At 37.3% G+C, this 22760-nt stretch overlaps 1 protein-coding gene across 1 annotated transcript in view; it reads left to right on the top strand.

The window, feature by feature from the left end:
- VWA8 (von Willebrand factor A domain containing 8) overlaps nucleotides 1-22760 on the top strand; it is a 367922-nt gene that overhangs the window by 181425 nt on the left and 163737 nt on the right. The window contains exons 22-26 of the mRNA XM_043478154.1: nucleotides 1377-1452; nucleotides 3358-3493; nucleotides 6069-6188; nucleotides 8881-9086; nucleotides 10964-11115. Coding sequence (XP_043334089.1) covers nucleotides 1377-1452; nucleotides 3358-3493; nucleotides 6069-6188; nucleotides 8881-9086; nucleotides 10964-11115 — 690 coding nt within the window. The remainder of the gene's footprint in view (nucleotides 1-1376; nucleotides 1453-3357; nucleotides 3494-6068; nucleotides 6189-8880; nucleotides 9087-10963; nucleotides 11116-22760) is intronic.

Below are 22760 nucleotides of genomic sequence, written 5' to 3'. Positions count from 1 at the left end.
CAATAATAAGAATGGAACAAAACCACTTTTTCCCTTTAAGTTGCTCTTTCTCATTGCCTACTCCACTGAAAGCCATGTTTCTCGTATGTATTTATCCTTATCCCTTGTCCCTTTTAAGAATCACCTGATTTGTGCTTGTTCCCTCAAACCTATGTTTTTTATTTCTACCACAAGTCTTTTGAGAAATCTAATTTACCAAATTGTTGCTCTCAGAATTAACGTGTTATAGAACAAATTCATTTGCCTTTTTAAACTTGTAATTCACCTTGAATTTCCTGTTCTTAATCTGCTATGAAGCACCGTAATTATTAAAGTAATGACTGAATTTCGTTTCTACTGATAATGATACAAGAGTTCCTTTTTCCATTTCGGTGCTGGGAGGTGTCATGTTGTTGCCCATTAAATACGTGACAACTGAGGTGAGAAATTGACTATATTGCTATAAAAATCTGTGTGAACACATCTCTTTCTTTTCCTCACCCACCCTTCTGTATTGCCAGAATATGAAGAGTGAATTTGTGATATTAACTAAATTCTGTTATTTGTTTAAAACCCAAAAATGTATTTTTTTTTTTAGCAGAAGATAGCAAAAGTGTACCCTACAGTAAACTTAGGAGACCCAGGAATACAAAAAATGGATATATGACTCTTGTGTTTTATTCTGGATCGAATGTCATTTTATTTCTTTACTAACTATAACATTTTGAGCAAGAAGATTCATAGGTGATGTGAACTTCGTATCTTATCATGTATGGAGTTGGATAACATCTAGGTAGCTCACTGTTAATACTTTCGAAAATCCTGATCTAAAGGAAAGTCAGGTAGATAGTAGTAGGTAGACTTAAGAAAGTAAAATGAATTGCTGTAATCCTAGCAGAAATGTTCACAATCCCATGTCTGCTGGAGTGAGGTAAAATGGTCTTGCATGATGGCAGGTTGGGCCACAAAGTGTAATTCACAAACTGTCTTTAATGAGGCTTATCAGCATGCCAGTAATCACCAAACTCACCATCAGATTATTTTTAAATAATGTAAATATTGTATAGGTAATGCAAATATTTATTTTTAATTTCTCCTTTTCACCTTCAGGAGGTGATTTTAAAGAGTAAAATGGTCATAGGGAAATTACTGGGAAATGGAGAGGTAAAGAGCCTGGATAATTTGTAAACTTGGAGTAATTCCCAAACCTTTATAACTTACATCAACATCTACAAAACACTGTTGCTAAGTGGAATTTCATTTGCTTTTTTATTCGTCTTAGGAGAAGCTGGATGGTGAACTAAAGGAAGAAAAATAGAAATACTCTCGTGTTTTATTCGAGATCAAATGTCATTTTATTTCTTTACTAACTATAAAATCTGTTGGTTTAACTTTAGGGATACCACAGTCCAAACACTTACTCTTCAGCCTTCTGTTAAAGATGGACTTATTGTGTATGAAGACTCACCTTTGGTTAGTAATGCAGTTATATGAATATTCTCAACTGTGTTCTTGAATGATAATTATATTTCAGCCTTTGAGGGGAAGAAATATCCCATTGATTCCAATATGTTTCAGTCTTAACTAGAAAACACTCATTCATATGTCATTTGGAGAGTGGATATTTAAATGCAAATTACTGGGAAAATAACATGTTTTCTTATTCTGTTCCTCTCTCCAGAGAGAGATTTAGGGAATGATAGAAATACTCTAATGATAACTTTTCCATTCCAGAACTTTCAAAAAAGAAAAAAAGTTTGCTGTTGTTTTCAGATGTGCAGACTTTGAAATTAGATAATGCTTCTGGAATGTTTTTTAAAATGATTTTAATGAGTAAAATATTAGCCTAACATTTTGGACAGCTGGGAAGATCATTCCTTATCTTCTCACATAAGAGCCCCACCCTCCCAAAAAAAATCCTGTTCTACCAGGCTTGTCTTTCTGTGTAGATAACTGCTCTCCAGCAATGGCACAGATAAGCCATCATGAGAACTCTGGGGTCCAGACCCCAGTGATGGGCGTCTTCAGGACCTCCTGTCTGAGTCCTTCCAAACTGGACTGACTTTCTCTGAACAGAGATGTGAAGGCTGGAGCTGGGGGTAGAAGCTATATGTTTTCCCTCTTTTTTAAAAAAATTCAGGTTATTTTTACCCTAAAGTTAAAAAGAAAAATTCTTATTCATATTTTTAGAATATAAAATAAGATATTTGTGGTAGAGAGAATCACCTATTTCTCAATCTGTGTTTCTTTAAAATTATTTGCCAAAATCATGTAATGAGAAAAGTTTATGATATGCTCCATTTTATGTTATGAGCTGTTTCTTACGATTTAAAAAAAATAATCCCTGTGTTTACATTGAAGTTCATTGAGTATCTCCTATTCATTCTTTTTAAATGTTTTTAAGAGTTTTTCCTAGCTTTTTTCCTATCTTTTCATCTGATTTACTCAGTCGTCCAAGACCTAGAACTCTCTTATTTTTCCTTTTACCTCTTCCCATCTAAGTAGTTGTCAAGGCTATAGAATATACCTCTGAATATTTCTTCAGATAATATAATGCTTTTTATTTCCATTTTTTACCCATGCCCTCTTCCCTAAAATCAGATCCTCACATCACTTTTTTTTAGCAAGTTTTTATGATATTCTCCCTCTAGTCTATTCTGCATATTTCTGCAAGATTAAACTTGTTATCATGTCTGAACTCATAAATCTTTAACTCTTCCTGTTATTTAATGAGACCAAGCACACTGGCAGTCAGGTTTTTATTAGTCGAGACCTGATCCACACTTTCAGATCCTTTCCTTTGTTTTCTTACGTTTAACCTCTGCATCAGCTGAGATAGACTGTTCATATTCACTCTTCCCTCAGTAGGGTGCAGGTTTCTTGAGTTTGACCATTGATTCTCTTTGTCTTGACTGCCCGTTTCTCCACTGTACATACTGATCTCTTAAAACTGTGCACTCTTTTAAGGCTACCACAAGTGCAGTGTTCTGATACCCAGTACTGATGATCACAATCATTCCTCTTTGCCCCCACAGCCCTTTAACTTCTCTATTTGATATGTCAATACTTGTTTTAATTCTCCCCTTCCTGGGGGTGTAAAATGTGAACATCGCCAACATAGGGCTAATTAGGATGCTGCAAGAAAATAAAGTGATTACTGCAGAGTTAGCAGTTCAGTAACTATGAGAAGCTTTTGGTGGAGATCCATAAATACTGTTTCCAACTCTGCTACAGACATTTTTTGTGATTTTATATTTATAGCTTGCAGAACACCATCTATTACAAATCCAAAGCAATGAGTGATATAATTTTTAAAATGTTTGCTTTCATTTTTTTTGTTTGTTTGTTTTGTTTACAATAAATGTTCTGTCTTCAAAGGTTAAAGCAGTAAAATTGGGTCATGTTCTGGTAGTAGATGAGGCAGACAAGGCTCCAACAAATGTCACCTGTATTTTAAAAACTCTGGTAGAAAATGGAGAAATGATTCTAGCAGATGGACGACGCATTGTTGCAAGTGAGTATAAAAAAGCAACTTTTCTTTCAATGTGCAATTTTTACATCTGTTGTATCAGATCACACACTTAGCTGACTGATTATCTACAAATAACAAGCATAAATTCAGTGTAAGTCAAGTTGTCTGTATTGATAATTATTAATAAAAATCAATATGTCTGAATCTAGCTTTGTCAGTTTCACTTCCTAATAGCCGGAGAGTATCTTTGAAAATTTCAAGAGTAGCTTTAGGACAAATCAGCTTCATATTTTTTCTACTCTGAGAATACAAACATATAATCCCTTTTATACTTATGTCTCAATTATTTGTGTATAATTTATTTTCTTTCATTATTATCTGGAATTTTTAAAGCTCTGCCATGTTTTTATTACTTATAATGTTAAAATCAATGTTATTATTAGCTCAGTATAATTAGAAAAAAATTGCTGGGCATTTAATATCAGTTATATATATATATATGTATATGTATATGTATATGTATATGTATATGTATACATATATATTATACACACACACTCACACACCATACACACTTGCCTCAGAAAGAAGTTACTCTGCTTTGGAGTACCTTCTTTTTATTTTTGTGGTTGTTAGGGAAAATGTAGATAGATAAATCTCTTAAGTCTGTTTAACCCATAGGAAAAAATTGCGTAGTGCAATGTGAGAACATTTTCTAGTTTTTAATTTTTGTGTGATGAAAAGACTTGAAGATCTTTAACTAGCCACTGAAATATAGTCAATAGCAAGGTAGCCAAACAAATTGGGACTAATGACTGAAATTTTCAATATTCAAAAAGTATGTACAGAAGAGTCTATAAAAATGTACAAGTCCATCACCACAGAGATTTCTTCTTGGACATTGTCATTGCAAGACTGCCGCGTCTAAACCTAGGAAACTTAGCACTAATAAAAGTATTCTGAGACTGCAGTTTCACAATGAGTATAGGAAAAAGTGAGCATTTGGGTTAAACAGCCTGATAACTATCTTTCAGAAAATCATTCAGACTCTCAAGATTTGAATGCTGCCTGCCCTTTTTAGAGGCATTATAAGGACAGTGAAATAGAAAGCAAGAAAGAACTACTGGAATAAACTTGTGGTTAAACAGAGACAGTCTCCTGGTAGCCCTTTACATTTTTTAGATATATTTTTGAAGGATAATCTAGAAGCAAAGGAGTCATCATCATAATTTTTAAATTCAAGTTTGATTGTAGATGACATTGTAAGCACAAGAGCAGCTGAAGCTCTTTTGAACATAGTTTCATAAAGCATCACTTCCATGCCTATGTTTTTCGTTTTCTTTGCTTTTTTTAAGTTTTCATGTTTTATTGTCATTTTTATGTTAGTTAACTAATTAAATTTTTCATGTGACCACATACCCTTGTTATTTACCACTACTAAAATAAATGAAGATCAAATGTTAAAACTAATGGTGTTATCAGTACATGAATATATGGCACATTGAAAGGTTACTTTTTGTTATCATCAAGAAGTATGGGTATAACTTCTTACTGACTCATCTCAATAAAACTCCAAGTACTTCACATCTGTGAAAAGAAGAGAAGCGAAATACAAAGGAGAAAAGGAAAGATATACCCATTTGAATGCAGAGTTCCAGAGGATAGCAAGGGGAGATAAGAAAGCCTTCCTCAGTGATCAGTGCAAAGAAATAGAGGAAAATAATAGAATGGGAAAGACTAGAGATCTCTTTTAGAAAATTAGAGATACAAAGGAAACATTTCATGCAAAGGTGGGCTCAATAAAGGACAGAAATAGTATGGACCTAACAGAAGCAGAAGATGTTAAGAAGAGGTGGCAAGAATATACAAAAGGACTGTACAAAAAAGATCTTCATGACCCAGATAATCACGATGGTGTGATCATTCACCTAGAGCCAGACATCCTGGAATACGAAGTCAAGTGGGCCTTAGGAAGCATCACTAGGAACAAAGCTAGTGGAGGTGATGGAATTCTGGTTGAACTATTTCAAATCCTAAAAGATGATGCTGTGAAAGTGCTGCACTCAATATGCCAGCAAATCTGGAAAACTCAGCAGTGGCCACAGGACTGGAAAAGGTGTTTTCATTCCAATCCCAAAGAAAGGCAATCCCAAAGAATGCACAAACTACTGCACCATTGCACTCATCTCACATGCTAGTAAAGTAATGCTCAAAATTCTCCAAACCAGGCTTCAACAATACGTGAACCATGAATTTCCAGATGTTCAAGCTGGATTTAGAAAAGGCAGAGGAACCAGAAATCAAATTGCCAACATCCTCTGGACCATCAAAAAAGCAAAAGAGTTCCAGAAAAACATCTACTTCTGCTTTATTGACTATGCCAAAGCCTTTGACTATGTGGATCACAATAAACTGTGGAAAATTCTTCAAGTGATGGGAATACCAGACCACCTGACCAGATTTGTTAGAGTTGTTTTACAACCCTCTAGTTATAAAACTATATGACTGCTTGTGTGATTTTAAAGGCTCTAACTTGATATTGAATTTATAACTTGATATTGAATTGATATTGAATTATTGAATATCAGTAAAGAATAAATTGAAATTTTTTTTTCAGATGCTGCACTAGTCAATGGAAGAGAAAATGTTGTAGTGATTCATCCTGATTTTAGAATGATTGTTCTGGCCAACAGACCTGGATTTCCTTTCCTAGGCAATGATTTCTTCGGTACCTTAGGTAAACACTATAATGATAATAATAACCAAAACAATAGCAATAACAATAATAATGTCATCTTAGTAACAATGCTATATTGGCTGTCACTGAATGTTCCCGACTGAATGCTCCCATGTGCTGTCATCATCACAACCATTTTGTGAGAGTATTTTTATCCCCATTTTAGAGGAAGAGAATGTCTGATATTTGGAGAGATTATTTTTCTAGGGTCACTCAGATAATAAGTGTTAGAACTTGGGTTCATGTCTAAGACTATAGATCGTCTTAGAGTAGAACACAGATTAAGAAGGGTTTTTAGTGTTTGGTGTTCATCACATCCCCCTAACTATGAAAAGGTTTGAGGCCAGCCCTGAGGAGACTGACTCACATTGATTGGAGAGGTCCTGGGACAAACTGAATCATCAGGAACCTTTAAGAAGAACTCTTCTCTGTGACAAGTAGCTAATTCTGAATACTGGGCATTCCATACTCAACGTGAAGCAGGCTCAGTCTCCTAGTAGGATTTTTGATCTAGCGATTCCACATCAAGGAATTTATCCAAGGAAATTCCCTGTGCAATGCTTTAAGTACAAGGATAGGCAACATAGCATTGTTTATAGTTGCAGAAATAAAAGGAAACAACCCAGGTGTACATCGCAATGGGACTGAATGGAGAAATTCTATTATATCCACTCAATAGATTACCATGCAGTTGTTTAGAAAAAGGTGGAGCATGAGTTTACATGCTGATACCAAAGAGAAAAAGGTTCCTAGAAATGTATTAAGTGAAACAATAAGAACAGTTTGTGTAGTAGTCTGCCATTTGAATGAATAGAAAATAAAAGGCAGGAGGGATGCATGTACACGAATATGCTCAACATGCACAGCATTTCCCCAGACGAGTCTCCCGCATCCCCTGAGCTCACTGGCCTTCTTCCTGCCCTGCCCCGTGCTGCTGTCCCGTCGCTCACGCTCTTCCAGCGCCTCTGCCCCCCGCCCCTTCTCTGCTATGCCAGCTCTGCTTGCCTAGGGCCTTGGCATCAGCTGTGCCTGCCGCGCTCCTCCATCACACACCTGCGTTTGCCTAGCTGTCACCTCCTCCGTGAGGCCGACCTGTCTGACGTCCCCCGCCATCACCATTCCTCAAGTACTGTACTGTGCTTTTCTTTTTCCTTGAAACATACAATTTCTAACATTTGCAGTTATTGTTTATCGCCTCCCTACGCCAGAATCTGAACTCCATGAGGACAGGGGGTTGTGTGTTTTTGATCACTGAGATCTGTAAAGTACATAGGGTATTACTTGGCACAAAGAAGGAATTTAATCATTATTTGCTGAGTGAACGAATAAGGGGTCGATTACAGCTTTATATTAGTGTTGCATTTGCTTTTCACCAAAAAAAAGGCCAAATCTGTATTTCATGTTTGTATTTGAATGAGTTTAACCTATGAGATACAAGCTTGAAGTTATCATGGTTGCATTTTATTCAGTTGCTTTCATGAATATGTGATAACAATAAAAGAATTATTTGAGTCATTTCTGAGCCAAAGTAAGTTCTAAATATCCTTCCTTTCTCAAATGAACATATTAAATAATGCAAATCTATTTACTCTAACTTCCTTTGGTCCCTGTCCTTTGGATTATAAATCAAAATTATGTGAACTTTTATTTGAGAAATTTCTCTCTCTTGAGCATAGATTATGTTTTTCTAGTATATTCTCAGTTGTCTAAATTATGGGTGAAATATTTTGTTTCCAGTTCCTTTTTCTTGATTTTTACTTAGATGTTATCTCTGCATGTTTACTTCTCTGAAACCAACTTACAAAGTGTATTCTAGCAATCTGAACAAGATATAAATTGTTTAGAGAGTGATGATACTAATTTCCCCATTTTTAGTATACATAAAAAGGCACGCATATATGTATATAATCTCTGAAGATATTTACCATGTGTTATAAAGTTAAAAGTGTAATCTCAGAACCACATGAGTATTTTCCAGTTAATGGAAAAAGACTAAATTATCAAAACTATATATGTTTGTATGTATGCATTTAAAATGGAGTAGGACATTGCAACACACTCTAGTATTCTTGCCTGGAGAATCACATGGACAGAGAAGCCTGGCGGGCTACAGTCCATAGGGTCGTTAAGAGTCAGACATGACTGAGTGATTTATATATATATATATATATATATATATATATATATATATATATATGTGTGTCTGTGTATGTATATGCATTTAAAAATACTAGCAAGACCAATATTGTAAGGCAATCATGAATCAATTAAAAATAAATAAATATTAAATACTGACAGGTATGAAAAAATGAATACACTGAACTGTTAACCCTGGGTGCCTGTGGGGGAAGGAGTGGGATTGGCAGAAGTTTGCAGGGACTTCTCTTTCTGTTCTTTGTACTCAAATATCTACCAGTGAGATTATATCCAAGTGTCGTATAATTTTTAACAGAAATAAATCTATGTAGAATAAACCACACATCACTCAGTCTCATTTGCTTTTGCTTTAGTCATTTGCTTTTTTCTGTATACCTATTGTTGGACAGGCTTTCTATGCAGTTTTACACATTTAAAAATAGAAGTGCTTTGGAGAGCAACCCATGGCTCTTTCATTGATCATTCTGTATTTGCTATGTCCTTATAAGGGGTTAGTTGCATACTGAATGTGAATCTTTTTTTTTTTTCCTCATAGGTGATATTTTTAGCTGCCATGCAGTGGATAATCCCAAACCCTACTCAGAACTCAAGATGCTCGGGCAGTACGGCCCAAATGTGCCTGAGCCCATCCTTCAGAAGCTCGTTGCTGCCTTTGGAGAGCTGAGGAATTTAGCTGACCAGGGTGTTATTAACTACCCTTATTCTACCAGAGAGGTTGTCAACATAGTCAAGCATTTGCAGGTATGGCACCTGCCTGTATGTAAAAGTTTAAAAGAAGTCATTAATCTTGGTTTTTTCAGATTTTTGTTTGTTTGGTTTTTGCCTAATTTATACCAAGTCTTTCCATTTCTCTTTAATACTGATTCATACTGAAGTAATGTCACTCAGTCGTGTCCGACTCTTTGAGACCCCATGGCCTGTAGCCCACCAGGCTCCTCCATCCATGGAATTTTCCAGGCAAGAATACTGGAGTGGGTAGCCATTTCCTTCTCTAGGAGATCTTCCCGACCCAGGGATTGAACCCGGGTCTCCCCCATTGTAGGCAGACACTTTACCCTCTGAGCCACCAGGAAGGATTAATTTATACCAAGTCTTTCCATTTCTCTTTAATACTGATTCAGGTGATATAGTATGAACCGTCTGTAATCCAAATGAACATTTTCTGTTAACCTTTGAATTGACTTTGTCAAGGTTCCATGCCATGGCTATTACCAAGGAGTTAGGAAATTTGGTGGAGGTTTTCTGGGGGGTGTGGGAAGACAGGAGAATGAGACAGAAGGGAAGCTTTACTACTATTTGACTTTATACAACAAGAATATATGGTCTCTGAGTGAAAATATTTTCATTTTGAAAATGAAAGCCTTGAAGATAAAAAACTGACTGGAAACTATTAGTATTGATGACATACCTGTAAATACTGTGAGAAAGTTTTGTTGGATAGAGCAAGTAGGCAAGAGAATGAAATTCCTTATAGCCATCTATGATGCATAGTTCACCTTGGAGGGCTTCCCTGATAGCTCAGTTGGTAAAGAATCTGCCTGCAATGCAGGAGGCCCTGGTTCAATTCCTGGGTTGGGAAGATTCACTGGAGAAGGGATAGGCTACCCACTCCGGTATTCTTGGGCTTCCCCTATGGCTCAGCTGGTAAAGAATCCGCCTGCAATGTGGGAGACCTGGGTTCGATCTCTGGGTTCAGAAGATCCCCTGGAGAAGGGAAAGGCTACCCACTCCAGTATTTTGGCCTGGAGAATTCCATGGACTGTATAGTCCATGGGATCGCAATGAGTCAGACACAACTGAGTGACTTTCACTTTCACTTTTCACCTTGGTAAAGACAAAAAGCCTGTGTAGATTCTGCTTTTATAACAAATGATGGTTTCCAAGCAAACAGTCATAACCTAATGAACTCTTGACCTCTGAAAACCTAGACAGGAAAATAGAAAGCTTTGTTCTGCCTGTAAAACCATGGCAAGTCCAGCTGAGATCCCAGCGCCTAGAGAGAATCAAGACAGAGGCAGTAAATGACCCAGAGGACCCCACCAGTGTGAAGTCAGCTGTCTGTAACACTCATTTTATTTAAGTAGCATTTTTTAATTTGGTCCATCTAGTTGTTTAGTCGCTAAGTCATGTCTGACTCTTTTGCAACCCCATGGCCTGTAGCCCGGTGGAATTCTGTAGGCAAGAATACTGGAATGGGTTGCCATTTCCCCCTCCAGGGGATCTTCCCAGTCCAGGGACTGAACTTGCGTCTCCCACACTGCAGGCGGATTCTTTACAACTGAGCCACCAGGGAAGCCCATCACTCACTTTAAAAGCAGGAGATTTCAGAAAGTGGTGAAAGTCACCAAACCCCGGGATGTGGGTACTGATTTAACATTTGAGGGAAAATACTGTTCCCCCTCAAATTCTGATATTTATTGAAAAAGAAAAATATTAACTCATCAGGGCAAACATTAAAAGTGAAAAGCGTTCCTCCTATCCGTTTATCTGACAAGTCTAGTAAGAAAAGGTCTAGTGAAGTTTATTCGATCATTACTGTTCTGTCAGTTTGGGAAATCTTTATAATACTGTGTATTTTGTCACATGGTAATAAGTGAAATTTTTTTTTTTTAATACAGAAGTTTCCCACTGAAGGTCTCTCCAGTGTGGTTAGGAACGTGTTTGACTTTGATTCCTACAACGACGACATGAGGGAGATTTTGATTAACACTTTGCACAAATATGGAATACCAATCGGAGCGAAAATATCCAATGTGCGGCTGGCGAAGGAGTAAGGCAAATCACTCTTGATAAAGTACTCTTGAGTGTAACTGTTCTGATTCTGAAATGCTGATCATTCTGAGTCTACTGTTATACTCTACTAAACTGACTTGGTGTGGAAATTACTTTTCCATGAGTAAGCTCTTCAAGTATATGGTGCTATTGGCTGGCTGGATTTCGGTTAAATAGCATTATTTATAGGTCTGTAAATTGAGAACTTCAGTTATTCCAAATGTCCCATGAATAGATGTAATGTCATCAAATAAAGGGAAATATTTGTTTCTTTGACAGTCTCTGTCCTTTTGTTGAATTCCTATGATTCTCATTTTTCCCTAACCTAGTACAGAATCATTGTACAAACATGCAAACTACATGAAGAGATAATATATATTTAGTTAAGATGTTATTTCTGTCATCATGTATTTTTCTGTTATAGTTTTCTAAATTTATAATCATATTAACTTGAAATTTGGGGATTACTTATTTTAGTCTGACAGATGAAAGAGGCAGGGAAAATAAGTGGGTTTTGTTTCATGTGGGCTACTTGCCTGCTTTTTATTTTGTAATTATAGGCTACATACTTAACAAAGAATCTTAACAAATATGATATTGTTGACCAGAAAGATAATTGAGAGTGTTTATTAGTAGGATAATTAAGTCAGTGCAAATTCATAAGAAAGCAGTTTTAAATATGCATAACTTATTGACAATGCATCTAATGTTGTCTTTGTCTGTAAGGAAATCCATTATCATAAATTCCCAAGGGACAAAAATTACTTTTTATTTAACTTCAGTCTCATATAGGAGGAACTCTCTGCCTTCCTTAGGAAAAGACTATTGTATATAATGATTAGTCCAGCTACATATATTTATTTTAAGTGCTTACATCATCAGTATTTATTCTTTGAAGTTATTACAAAACTTGTTAGAATATATGTCAATAAAAATAAATTGTTAAGGCTTTAACAATTTTTCAAAGATTTCTTAAGAAGAAACAAATATTTCCCTTTAGTGGTAAAAGAGCAAGATAGAGTTACATTAGAAATTTGTCAGTGAGTTGGTTTATATTATTAATAAGTTAGTAAATTTTCTTTTTGATAAGAGTGATTTGATATTATTGCTAATATATACACTTTGCTGTGGAATACTGTTTTGCTGATTGATTAGGAATATTTATGGGCATTTTGAAACCAGTTTGGTGATTTAATGGGTATAACTTACCTCCTGCGTTAGAGAGTTCAAGAAATGTCTTTAATATGCACACTTCTGTTAGTACTCATGTCTTTTTGCATCCTTTTTATAAATTATATCTTGAGTTTCAATTGGAAATACGATGGTTTTTAATTTGTTTTACCATTAACAAATTTATATGCAGTTTTAGCTTCATGGAAACCAGGCTTGTGATTTTAAAATAACTTTTTTTCTACTCTGTACAACTTGAAATAAAATGTGTATTAGTTGGTAAGATCAATCAAAAGAAAACTGTTGGCTATTTAAGTTTCTAAGGAAGACAGATACAGTGATTTAACTTATTCATTACTGTTTCCAGTTCTATACTAAAAAATTCTTGCCATGGCTTGTTCATTGTTGCCATAGCGAGTTAATTCCAACTCTTTTTTTAAATACTTACTTATGAGTGGAAGAAAAAGTGCATTGAGCCTGGAAACAAGATGGTCATGCCTGAGACCGGCGTGGAAAGAACTAATGGTCTGCCCACTGCATGTAGCTAAGAATAGACGTATAGCAGATGTGGGGGAAGTGTGAATTTTCCTTCGGAGTGGAGATAATAGCGGACTACAGTTTGCACATTCGAAGCACCTTTTCATCACCTGTAAATTGCAATGGCTTGAGCAGCTCAAAGGTAGTGATGTTATTTTATTAGTGAAATCCACAGGTTCCATACATCTTATTTCTATCAAATTATCAGTCCTGTACTTTGAGAGGGTAGCATGGTGAGGTGAACAAAGCATTGTCCTGGGAATTCAGCAGTTAATGACATGTTCACCGTGCATGTCTGGGTTAGACATGAAGAAACAGATTTAACCCTGTTTGTAAAATGAGAGCACTGTGCTGTGACATAACCATATAACTTATCACCTAATCAAGACACTTTTTAGAATGAAAGGGCACTATTAATAATAAGTCTGTAAAAAGAGATGTAGAATAAGACTGTTCTAGTGAGACTGCAGTATATTTTCATCTTTAGAAGGTTAGTAAGGTTTCTTCTTATTCTAAAACCCTTTGCATTTTAATATAATCTTAATTTTCTCTCATCTGCAAAAACAAAAACAAATTAAAAAGAAGTAATACTTAACACTTTCTGTTTCTCTCAAGTAGCACACTGATAATAGCAATCACATAGACCTCTGAAAGTTCAAAGTTGTCCCCAAGCAGTCTTATGATTTGCTTTGACTTTTCTAGACCTGTGGCTAAACTTTATACTTCACTAATTGCTGTTGGTTGGTGCTGTTGTTCAGTCGCTAAGTCATGTCCAGCTCTTTGCGACCCCATGGACTGTAGCCTGCCAGGCTCCTCTGTTCACGGGGTTTTCCAGGCAAGAATACTGGAGTAAGTTGCCATTTCCTTCACCAAGGGATCTTCCCAGACCAGGGATCAAACCTGTGTCTCCTGCATCAGCAGGCAGGTTCTTTACCACTGAGCCATACTTCAGGGAAGCCCATACTTCTCCAGACCTTTTGCTAAATCAGTTCTTTGAGGCTGCTACTGCTCATCTCTGGAGATCCTGTGTTAGTGAAGAAGATTCACATTGGATTTCTGTCCCTAAGGAAGAAGGACCAGGTGTTTTAATTGCTATTAATATCCTTTCGCCCTGAATGAAAAAATTATTGCTACAACCTGTTAATTTTCTTGTTGTCTAATTCAATCTTTATTTAATAGGAAAAAAAATTGCATCAAACCCAGAATAAGATGGTCACATTCACACACAAGATAGGGATGAAAAAATAACTGACGATGAGTATAAGTGTATAAGTAAAAAGAGATGTAAGACAGATGTTGTAGAAGAGGGAAGCTTTCCCGTGGGGCAGAGGTGATGCTGGTCCACTGCTTATTCTGTATAAACAGTCCTCCGCAGCTACCTTCCTCCTGAACTGAAATCAGAATACACTGTAGCTGTTCAGTGATGCTCTTCGGTAAAATTCCTGAGATCTTTCATTTTCTCTTTCATTCTCCTGAAGAGTACAGTGAGATGGTACCTGCCTCATTCATAGGTCTCTGTACAGTTTTTTTTCTTTTTTTTCTCCACTGGAGTATAATTCCTTTACAATGTTGTGATACTTCTCCGTACATTTTTAAAAGGCCTAGTGTGATATTAGGAGATGAATATGATTTATCTTATTTACTAAACTTGTGCTAAACCTGGTACATGTAGGCTGTCATACTGGATAGTTATTTTACCTTGCTTGATTAAGCCATAATGCAGCTCTTTTTTCCGATCTAAACACATTCCACATCTCAGTACTGGGATCGGAACTGGCTACCTAGGTCCCCATGTTGCATTTGCCCCCTTACACTAGGAATTCTTGTAGGTTTTCTGTTGTTTCCTTTTAAGTTTCTAATACATGGGAAAGGATATGCCAGAGAGATGGCGGACATAATAAGCACACTGGGAGAAATTTAGGCAGAAATAGGAGGATTTGGCTTAAACTCCGAGCTCTTAAAAAAGTAGTCTGAGCTCTTGAGTTTCAAATGTCATTATTGGGGGAAAAAGTACACACACACACACATACACATGTATGCATGCATGCTCAGTCAGTGTTTGACTCTTTTCAACCCCACCAGGCTCCTCTGTCCATGGGACTTCTCAGGCAAGAATACTGGAGTGGGTTGTCATTTCCTTCTCCAGGGGATCTTCCCAAACCAGGGATCAGACCAGTGTCTCCGGGATTGGCAGGTGGATTCTTTACCACTTGAGCCACCTGGGAAGCCCTGTACATATGTATAATTAGGTTCAAACATCCAACCAAACGCATATAGATTATCTGCTATAGTAGGTATAGATCTCCGTTTCAAAGCAAAGTTCGCTTGTTTTACCCTCAAATAAGCATGTTTTGTTTTTTTTTTTAAATTCTAGAATAAACATACTGCTAGCACATTAGCTCTTCCAAATTTAAAGCTGTTTCAGAGTAACTTGCGAACTTTAACATACTCAGGAAACATTTGTTTTAAAGGGAGAAAAAGTCCTTTTTTTCTGTACATTCATTTTCAAGAGACTTATACAATATTTCATCTTAATAAAGGTAATATTATCATTGTATTTTATAGATAAAGAATTTGAGGAACAGAGAGGTTACCTCACCTACCTAAGGTTAGAAATCTGATCAGGAGCAGAACTGTAATATCCACAATTTTAATTCCAATTTTAAAGATGAATATAAGCAGATCCATATGCATGTGTAGGCAGTTTCTAAATCAGAATTATTCTTTGCATACTGAAAATCACCAATAGTTTTGGTTTAAAAGCACTAGAACTTTAGATAATCAACTTGGAAATCATTGACCATGATGTCATACATGTAATATACATATTCTTATTCTTCAGAGAGTTGTGATAGGCTTAGATTTTGGGAGATTTAACCATATTTCACAATGTTGAAAAGCAAGTTGGTATAGACTTTTGACACAACAAAATCATTTTAAAGACCTCTTCATCCCCAGTTAAACTTTCCTCTTTTTTTTTCTCTTAATAATAAAAGATCATGAAGTAAAACACAAGGTAATTCATTCAGAAAAATAAAAACTCTAGAAAACTGTATTTGACTACCATGTAGAAGAAGCAGACTGGCCATCGTTCTTCCTGATTTGAAACACAAAAGGAATTTGCTAAGTCTTCTCAAACATTGTCGTCATTTTTACATAAATCAAATATACAAAGACATTATCTCCACCCTCTGGATTTAACTTGGTGTGTTTATCTCTCCCTGTCTTACCTAGGAGAGACACCTATCTGTAAAATACTTAAATGCTCATTCTTCTTGACCCACACTCTTTGCCCTCAACCCTATTGATTTCTTTTTAAAATGCTGCTTAATTTATGAAGCCAGTTTCTTTTTTTTTTCCCCAAAGTATTTGTTGCTTATTTGTTACTGGCAAAGTATCTACAGTCCATCAGTCATTAATTTTATCAGCAAATAGAATAAAAAATTTGAAGAAATTTATAAGCTTTTATATGTAGGATTTCTCTATGATGTATACCTACTAAATGAAGAATGATGTCCCATTTATTTTTAAAATAAATTAGCAAAAAGAAAATTAAAACACTAATAATTCCACCATCCAGAAACAATTATTATTTAATCCTTCTAGATCTTTTCCTAGGGTTCTATGTGTTATTTCAGCTGAGAAATATTTCTTTACAGTTTTTTTTTTTCCTGAGTTTTTCTTCTTAATAAAGGAGACATGACCCTGAAAGGAGATCCTTTTTAAAACACTTAATTCCCAATCTTCTTTGTTGAGAAGAAACATATCTATAATAGATTAGATTCTAGCATGTATACACCCCTTCCACAATCCCACTTTTTTGTTCTTCCCTCTTGATCCTTGAGTTTTTAGACTTAAAGTATTTATTCTAAACATAATGAACAGATTCATAAAGCATATAAGTTGTTTTAAGCTAGGCATTTCTCTGGCATTTCAACAAAAGTAAGGAATAAACACATTAATACCAACACTTTGTGTCTTTATGCATATGTTTAAATGTCATTATCCTTTACAGACTCATAAAAATGCGGTTGCTAGCCAGACTGCACATCTAAAAATGACTGCTATGTGTGACTGCACTTTTAAAGTGCCCCATAGCTGGTAAAGAAGCCCTATTGGAATCTTGAAATGACTCCTCTGATGTCCTGTTGATGTATGTATTCTCTCTCTGCTTTCAAATGCTTAATTAAAACTTTTTAACTTCACTTTTTCAGGTGAAATAAGGTAACTTTGAATTAACTCAGTCTAAGATGATATTAGCCAATACTTTTTATTAAATTTATTTAATAGGTTCACATTTTAAATAATTTTAAAACACGGTGGTAGCTGTTGATAGTAGTTGCCTTTGAGAGAGGCTCTAGAAAGGAAAAGGAAAGCCTTACTTTCTGTCCTAATGTGTATTAGTTCCTATAGTTTATTTTTTAAATGTCCCCAGACTCTGGGCCCTGGAATTTTCCCATTTGTTTTCTTATTTAAATAAAATAAAAATGTTAAAAATTTATTCTGAAATTGCTGTTCCTTGGGACCATGGCTCCAGTACAGCAAAGCTTACCCTGCCCTGCTATGCCTGCCCTTAGGGTGTAACATTGACCCCCTTACCAATGACAAATGAGAAATCAAGTTAATCAGGCATTTCTATAGCAGTTCAACATAGCATAAGTAAGTCTATGCATTGGTAGGGGCTTCCCCAGGGGCTCAGTGGTAAAAGAATCTGCCTGCCAGTGCAGAGTCGCAGGAGATGCAGGTTTGATCTGGGGGTCGGGAAGATCCCCTGGAGGAGAGCATGGCAACCCACTCCAGTATTCTTTCCTGGAGAATCTCCATGGACATATGTGCTGGAGGGCTACAGTTCATGGGATTGCAAAGAATCAGACACGACTAAAGCAACTTAAGTTTATTCTATGTGGACTCCTTTACTTAACACTACCCTCCTCAAAATCACACTTAATAATCTAGTTAGCTTTAGCCGAATAATTATCAATCATTCTGTATATGTGCGTCACTTCCAAGTCATTACAAATTAAAGAGAGTTGGCTTCCATCTCCAGGCCAGCAGCTCCTGTGTCAAAGGTGGAGTGGATTCCTCAGGGGAAAGGTAGGGTGTACTTTCTGTAGACTTTCTGTAGACCAGCCTCAGACAGATCTGGACAAACCTTGCTGGGGAGGTACTCAAGGGATCCAGACTTGAAATACTGGACTAAATAACCTTTAATGTCCCTCAAGCTCATAGATTCTGTGGCTCACTGCCCCTAGTTGAGTTGGAAAGCTGAACAAGTGGTCACTCTTTCCCTTGTGTCAGCAGCCATTCACTACTTTCTCAGCCAGTCTCACAGCACGTGTTCATAGAACTCCCAATGAAGGTCGCTGCGGCTGTTTTCCTGTTTGTTGTAAGAGATGTTGATGTCTCATTGCAGTGTGTGTTACAGGATCATGTTTCGTATTGATCTTTCTCTTTAGAGCAGGGCCAGGTGTGCATATGTCAGACAGAACAGCTTCATCTGTACTGAATGTCTCTTAAAAGGGTATCTGTCTCAATGAAGACATACACCTGTATCTGTCTTCTTCCACATGAAGACTCATCCCGTGTAACTGAAACATCAATGCGGCTGCTTCTTCTCTGACCAAGACTAACTACAGGGCCTTCCAAGTACTGAAAGTGTTAAGTCACTCAGTCGTGTCTGACTCTTTGCAACCCCATGGACTGTAGCCCACCATACTCCCCTGTCCATGGAATTCTCCGGGCAAGAATACTGGAGTGGGTTGCCATTCCCTTCTCCAGGGTATCTCCCTGACCCAAACCTGGGTCTCCGGCATTGCAGGCAGATTCTTTACTGCCTGAGCCACCAGGAAGCCCCAGGTACCGGGAGACATCAAAAAGAACATCCCCAACCAGGGTTCTCTCTAGAGTAATCTCATTAGGTTTATTTTTGACTATAAGAATGATTATCAGTTTACTATTTATCCCATTAAATTATAAGACTCTCAATGTTTTGTGCTTCTCCTTCCATTTTCCAAAATATGCTACAGCATAATTTTCCTTTTAAAGAGTTAGTTTTTACAAATGAGTTCATTGTATTGATCACGAAGTTCTAAGGTATGCAATTCTACTCTTTGTGATGATTTACTTTCACTTTGTAAAAGAGCTCTTTAGTTTCAAAAATAATAAGATTTACATGGTGACATCTGAGATGAGATGGTAGGATGGCATCACTGACTCAGTGGACGTGAGTTGGAGCAGACCCTGGGAGACAGGAAGGGCAGGGAAGCCTGGAGCACTGCAGTTGCTGCAGGGGTCACAAAGATTGAACATGGCTTAGCAACTGAATAAACGATGACATCTCAGAACTATTATAAGCAGAAGGGTGGTATTGGGTTTTACAGTTTCACAGTCCTTGCCCTTATTCTCTTGGTATTTTTTGGAGTAGCTTCACAGTCATTTTATTAAAACTTGCTTTCAGTTCCTTTATGGGGGTGCAGAGAAAATTTTAAAATATAGCCAATCTACATAGAAATTGTCAAGATGTATGAATCTTCTTCAATACTCATCTTCAACAGTCTCACAGAATTATCCTTGATCCTTTAGGCATTTGTAAATAATCTCTGTCACCTGGCTGGGTAGAAATCCCGAATCCCAATCAGTTGGTAACTCTTTCAAATATACTTTCATCCTTTGTTGAGAGGTAGGTAGTCAAGATTCCATGAGGATGATCTGCTGTGGTGGTTCGCAACTTGCCGTCAAGATGAGACACAGGTCGGTGAAGCTGTTGTAATGTAACCAAGCGTTCATTCATTTGGGCTTCCTGGTGGCTCAGCAGTAACCAGTCCACCTGCAGTGGAGGAGCCGAAGGAGATGTCATCGGGAAGAGCCCCTGGAGCAGGACCTGGCTAGCCACTCCAGTGTTCTTGCCTGGAGAATCACATGGACAGAGGAGACTGGTGGACTGCAGTCCATAGAGTGGCAAAAAGCCAGACCCGACTAAAGCGACTTAGCACGCAGCATGCACGCATTCATTCATTTAGCAAACACGACTGAACATTTGAAAAGTGAAAATGTTGGTCGCTCAGTCGTGTCCAACTCTTTACGACCCCATGGATTGCCAGTATAGGAGACGCAAGAGACTCCAGTTCGATCCCTGGGTCAGGAAGATCCCCTGGAATAGGAAATGGCAAGCCCGCTCCAGTACTCTTGCCTGGAAAATTCCATGGACAGAGGAGCCTGGCGGGCTATAGTCCATGGGGCCCAAAGTGTCGGACAGGACTGAGTGACTAAACAAACACACCCATGGAACATTGACATGGTAAACACTAAATAAGGAGTCAAAAATCTAAAGGAGAAGAAGGCTCAGAATCTGCCTTCAAGGAGACCATTATAATCCGGGAAGCACTCAGGTAAAGAGTGCCTTGTGTTCTGACAAGAGAGAGCGAAGAGGTAGGGTTGCTGCCCTCTGCCCCAGGGGAGACTCAAGGACAGTCACCAGGCTAAATCTTTACAGGGTGAATAGGTGTTCTCCAGGCTAATAAAGGAGAAGAAAGAAGTTCAAGCAGAGACAGTTTTACAGGGCATGCTGCATGGTGAGACTAAAAGAGGAGAGTCGAGGGAACCGTAGAAGAATTTGAAGCCAGAGAGTAACATGGTCTGATTCATAAACTAGAAAGACCCCTTTACGTTTTCTAAAGATAAGAAACTGAGAGTCAGTGATACTGAAGCAGGAAGACCTACCTATTAGGAAGCAACTGCAGTAATTCCGATGATGAACAGTGAGAGCTTATGTTGTGGCAGTGGGACTAAAAAAGAGGGACATGGGATGAGAGGTTTCCATAGCAGAATTGATGAATTCTAAATGGCAGAGATTCAAGTGAGTAAGATGTAAGCCTTACTTTGAATGAATTGGCAATCTTGAGAAAACATGTAAACTCTCAACCTTATTATGCAATGTTATATTCAAGTTCTGCGTTCACAGTAGGGTTTCTCATCCTATGAGTCCTTCTTGTGGGAAATAATAGTAGTTTCGGGGTTTTTTTGTTTGTTTTCTGGGAAAATTTCCAACTGGGAGAGTTTGAGCCCCAGTCATTGTTGATGTGAATAACCAGAAAAAGAGTTTAAGATTCAAAAATACTAAGATGTGGTTGGTAAAGCAGATGGCAGGAAAAAAGAAGTTTTTGCAGTGAAATTTGAAGAGAGTTGAGGGAAAGGAAACCCAAGGCCCAGACCTGTAGTCTCACAACTTCTGTGAAGAGGAAGAAAGAAAGAGATGTGTAGAGCTTTGTGACTACATCTGCTCTAGCATGGAGTGACCCTGGGCAGCAGCGCTGACGCTACACAGTGTCAGCCTGGATAGGGGGGAGCTATCTGAGAAGTGTTAGCCAAGAAAGACAAGTTGCCCCAAATCTTTTTTTCATCTCATGCATCCAAATGACCTTTCATTTCTGTAACCACAGCAGGATCTCAGTGGCAGAGGTGCATAAATCTTAAGTTGTAAAGTGAAAACCATAATGTTTAAATGCAGAGCCAGACAATGAAAGGAAAAACACGTGTAATATTCATGTACACATCATTTGCAGCAAAGCAAAATTGATTTCCCAGCAACATGCAAGACTGAGGGAAGGGAAATTCAGAAGTTTCTTGCAAACAAGGGAGGCTCACTGAGGGCAGTAGGACCCATTGTTACTAGTCTAAAGTGTTTAAGCTGGTGTTGGTGTTTTCATTATGTAGAGTGTTGACTTTTTATTTTAAAAAAGATAAATATTTGCAAGGGACTTCATAGATTCACTTCTGACCATGCTCTCTAAAACAGTTATTCTTTATCAGGCCTTAAATTTGAAAACTGCAGATACTACAGAACTCTATCCTAAGAGTTTCTAAGAGTTCCATATGTACAAATTTCCATGGAAACCCAGAAGAGCAAGAGATTCATTCTGCCCAGAAAGAAATGTGGGAGAAGGATGCAAGAGGGAGTGACGTTTGAACTGGGCTTTAAGACGTGAGAAAGATTTCATCAAAGAGGCAATAGCAGAAAGGAGTTCTGGGCTGAGGTGAAAACCTCATGGAAGCATGAAAATGCAGAGTATGTGGAAGAACAGCAAGTAGCAATTCACAGTAACTAAGGCATATGCTCCAATATTCTGGCCTGGAGAATCCCATGGACTATACAGTAGGACACGACTGAGCGACTTTCAGTTCACTTCACCCAAGGCATATGCTGGCTGCAGAGTGAGAGGAAGGGTCAGAACCAAAGGTGGAAATGTTTGTCAGGGTTATTCTGTTAAAGGTTCCATTAAACTCAATTGGATAGTCCAACTTACTTTTTGCCAAATGTTAGATTTAAAACATTAGGAACAAGCGAGGCCCTCTAAACTTGGAGTTGTTCTTTTTCTTCTCAAAGATGGTGATAATTGGTGAGTTTTTGTGAGCTGGTGGAGCTACCCTGAAGGGTTCCGTTATTCCCATGAAAATTAGTAGTTCTTGTGGTAAGGAAATGTTTTAGGAACTGTTGATAATAGGTATGTCAACAACTTCCAATTGCATAATGCCCCTAGAAAGATCCAAATCTTTTTCACGTGTTTCTTTCAGACTCCAGAAATAGTTTTGGCAAATGTTCAGAGAAGGCAGAAATTTGCCAGAACATACTCGTTAAAACCCCAGCTCACCTCTTTATGGAAACAATCTTAGACAAATCTCTTGTATGTCATTCAGACCCTCTAACTCGACTTTGGTGTCCATATGCATCATGTTATGAAATGTATGCATGCTTAAAAAAACTTTTTTTTCCCCTTTCTGTAATTTGCCTAAGTGATGCAATTTGACCTGAGCCATAATTTTGAAAGTCACCTTTTCTTTTTTAGTTAAAACTTTTACTTCCAGATCTTTATTAATACTTCCACAAGGGATTAAGAAACATCACAACATATGAATTGAAATACTTCAGTGTTTTAAAAA

The sequence above is a fragment of the Cervus canadensis genome, chromosome 9 (genome assembly GCF_019320065.1).
Source record: "Cervus canadensis isolate Bull #8, Minnesota chromosome 9, ASM1932006v1, whole genome shotgun sequence".
In the NCBI taxonomy this organism is placed as follows: domain Eukaryota; kingdom Metazoa; phylum Chordata; class Mammalia; order Artiodactyla; family Cervidae; genus Cervus; species Cervus canadensis.
The sequence above is the reverse complement of the archived record's forward strand: the minus strand, read 5'-3'. Positions and strand labels throughout refer to the sequence as shown.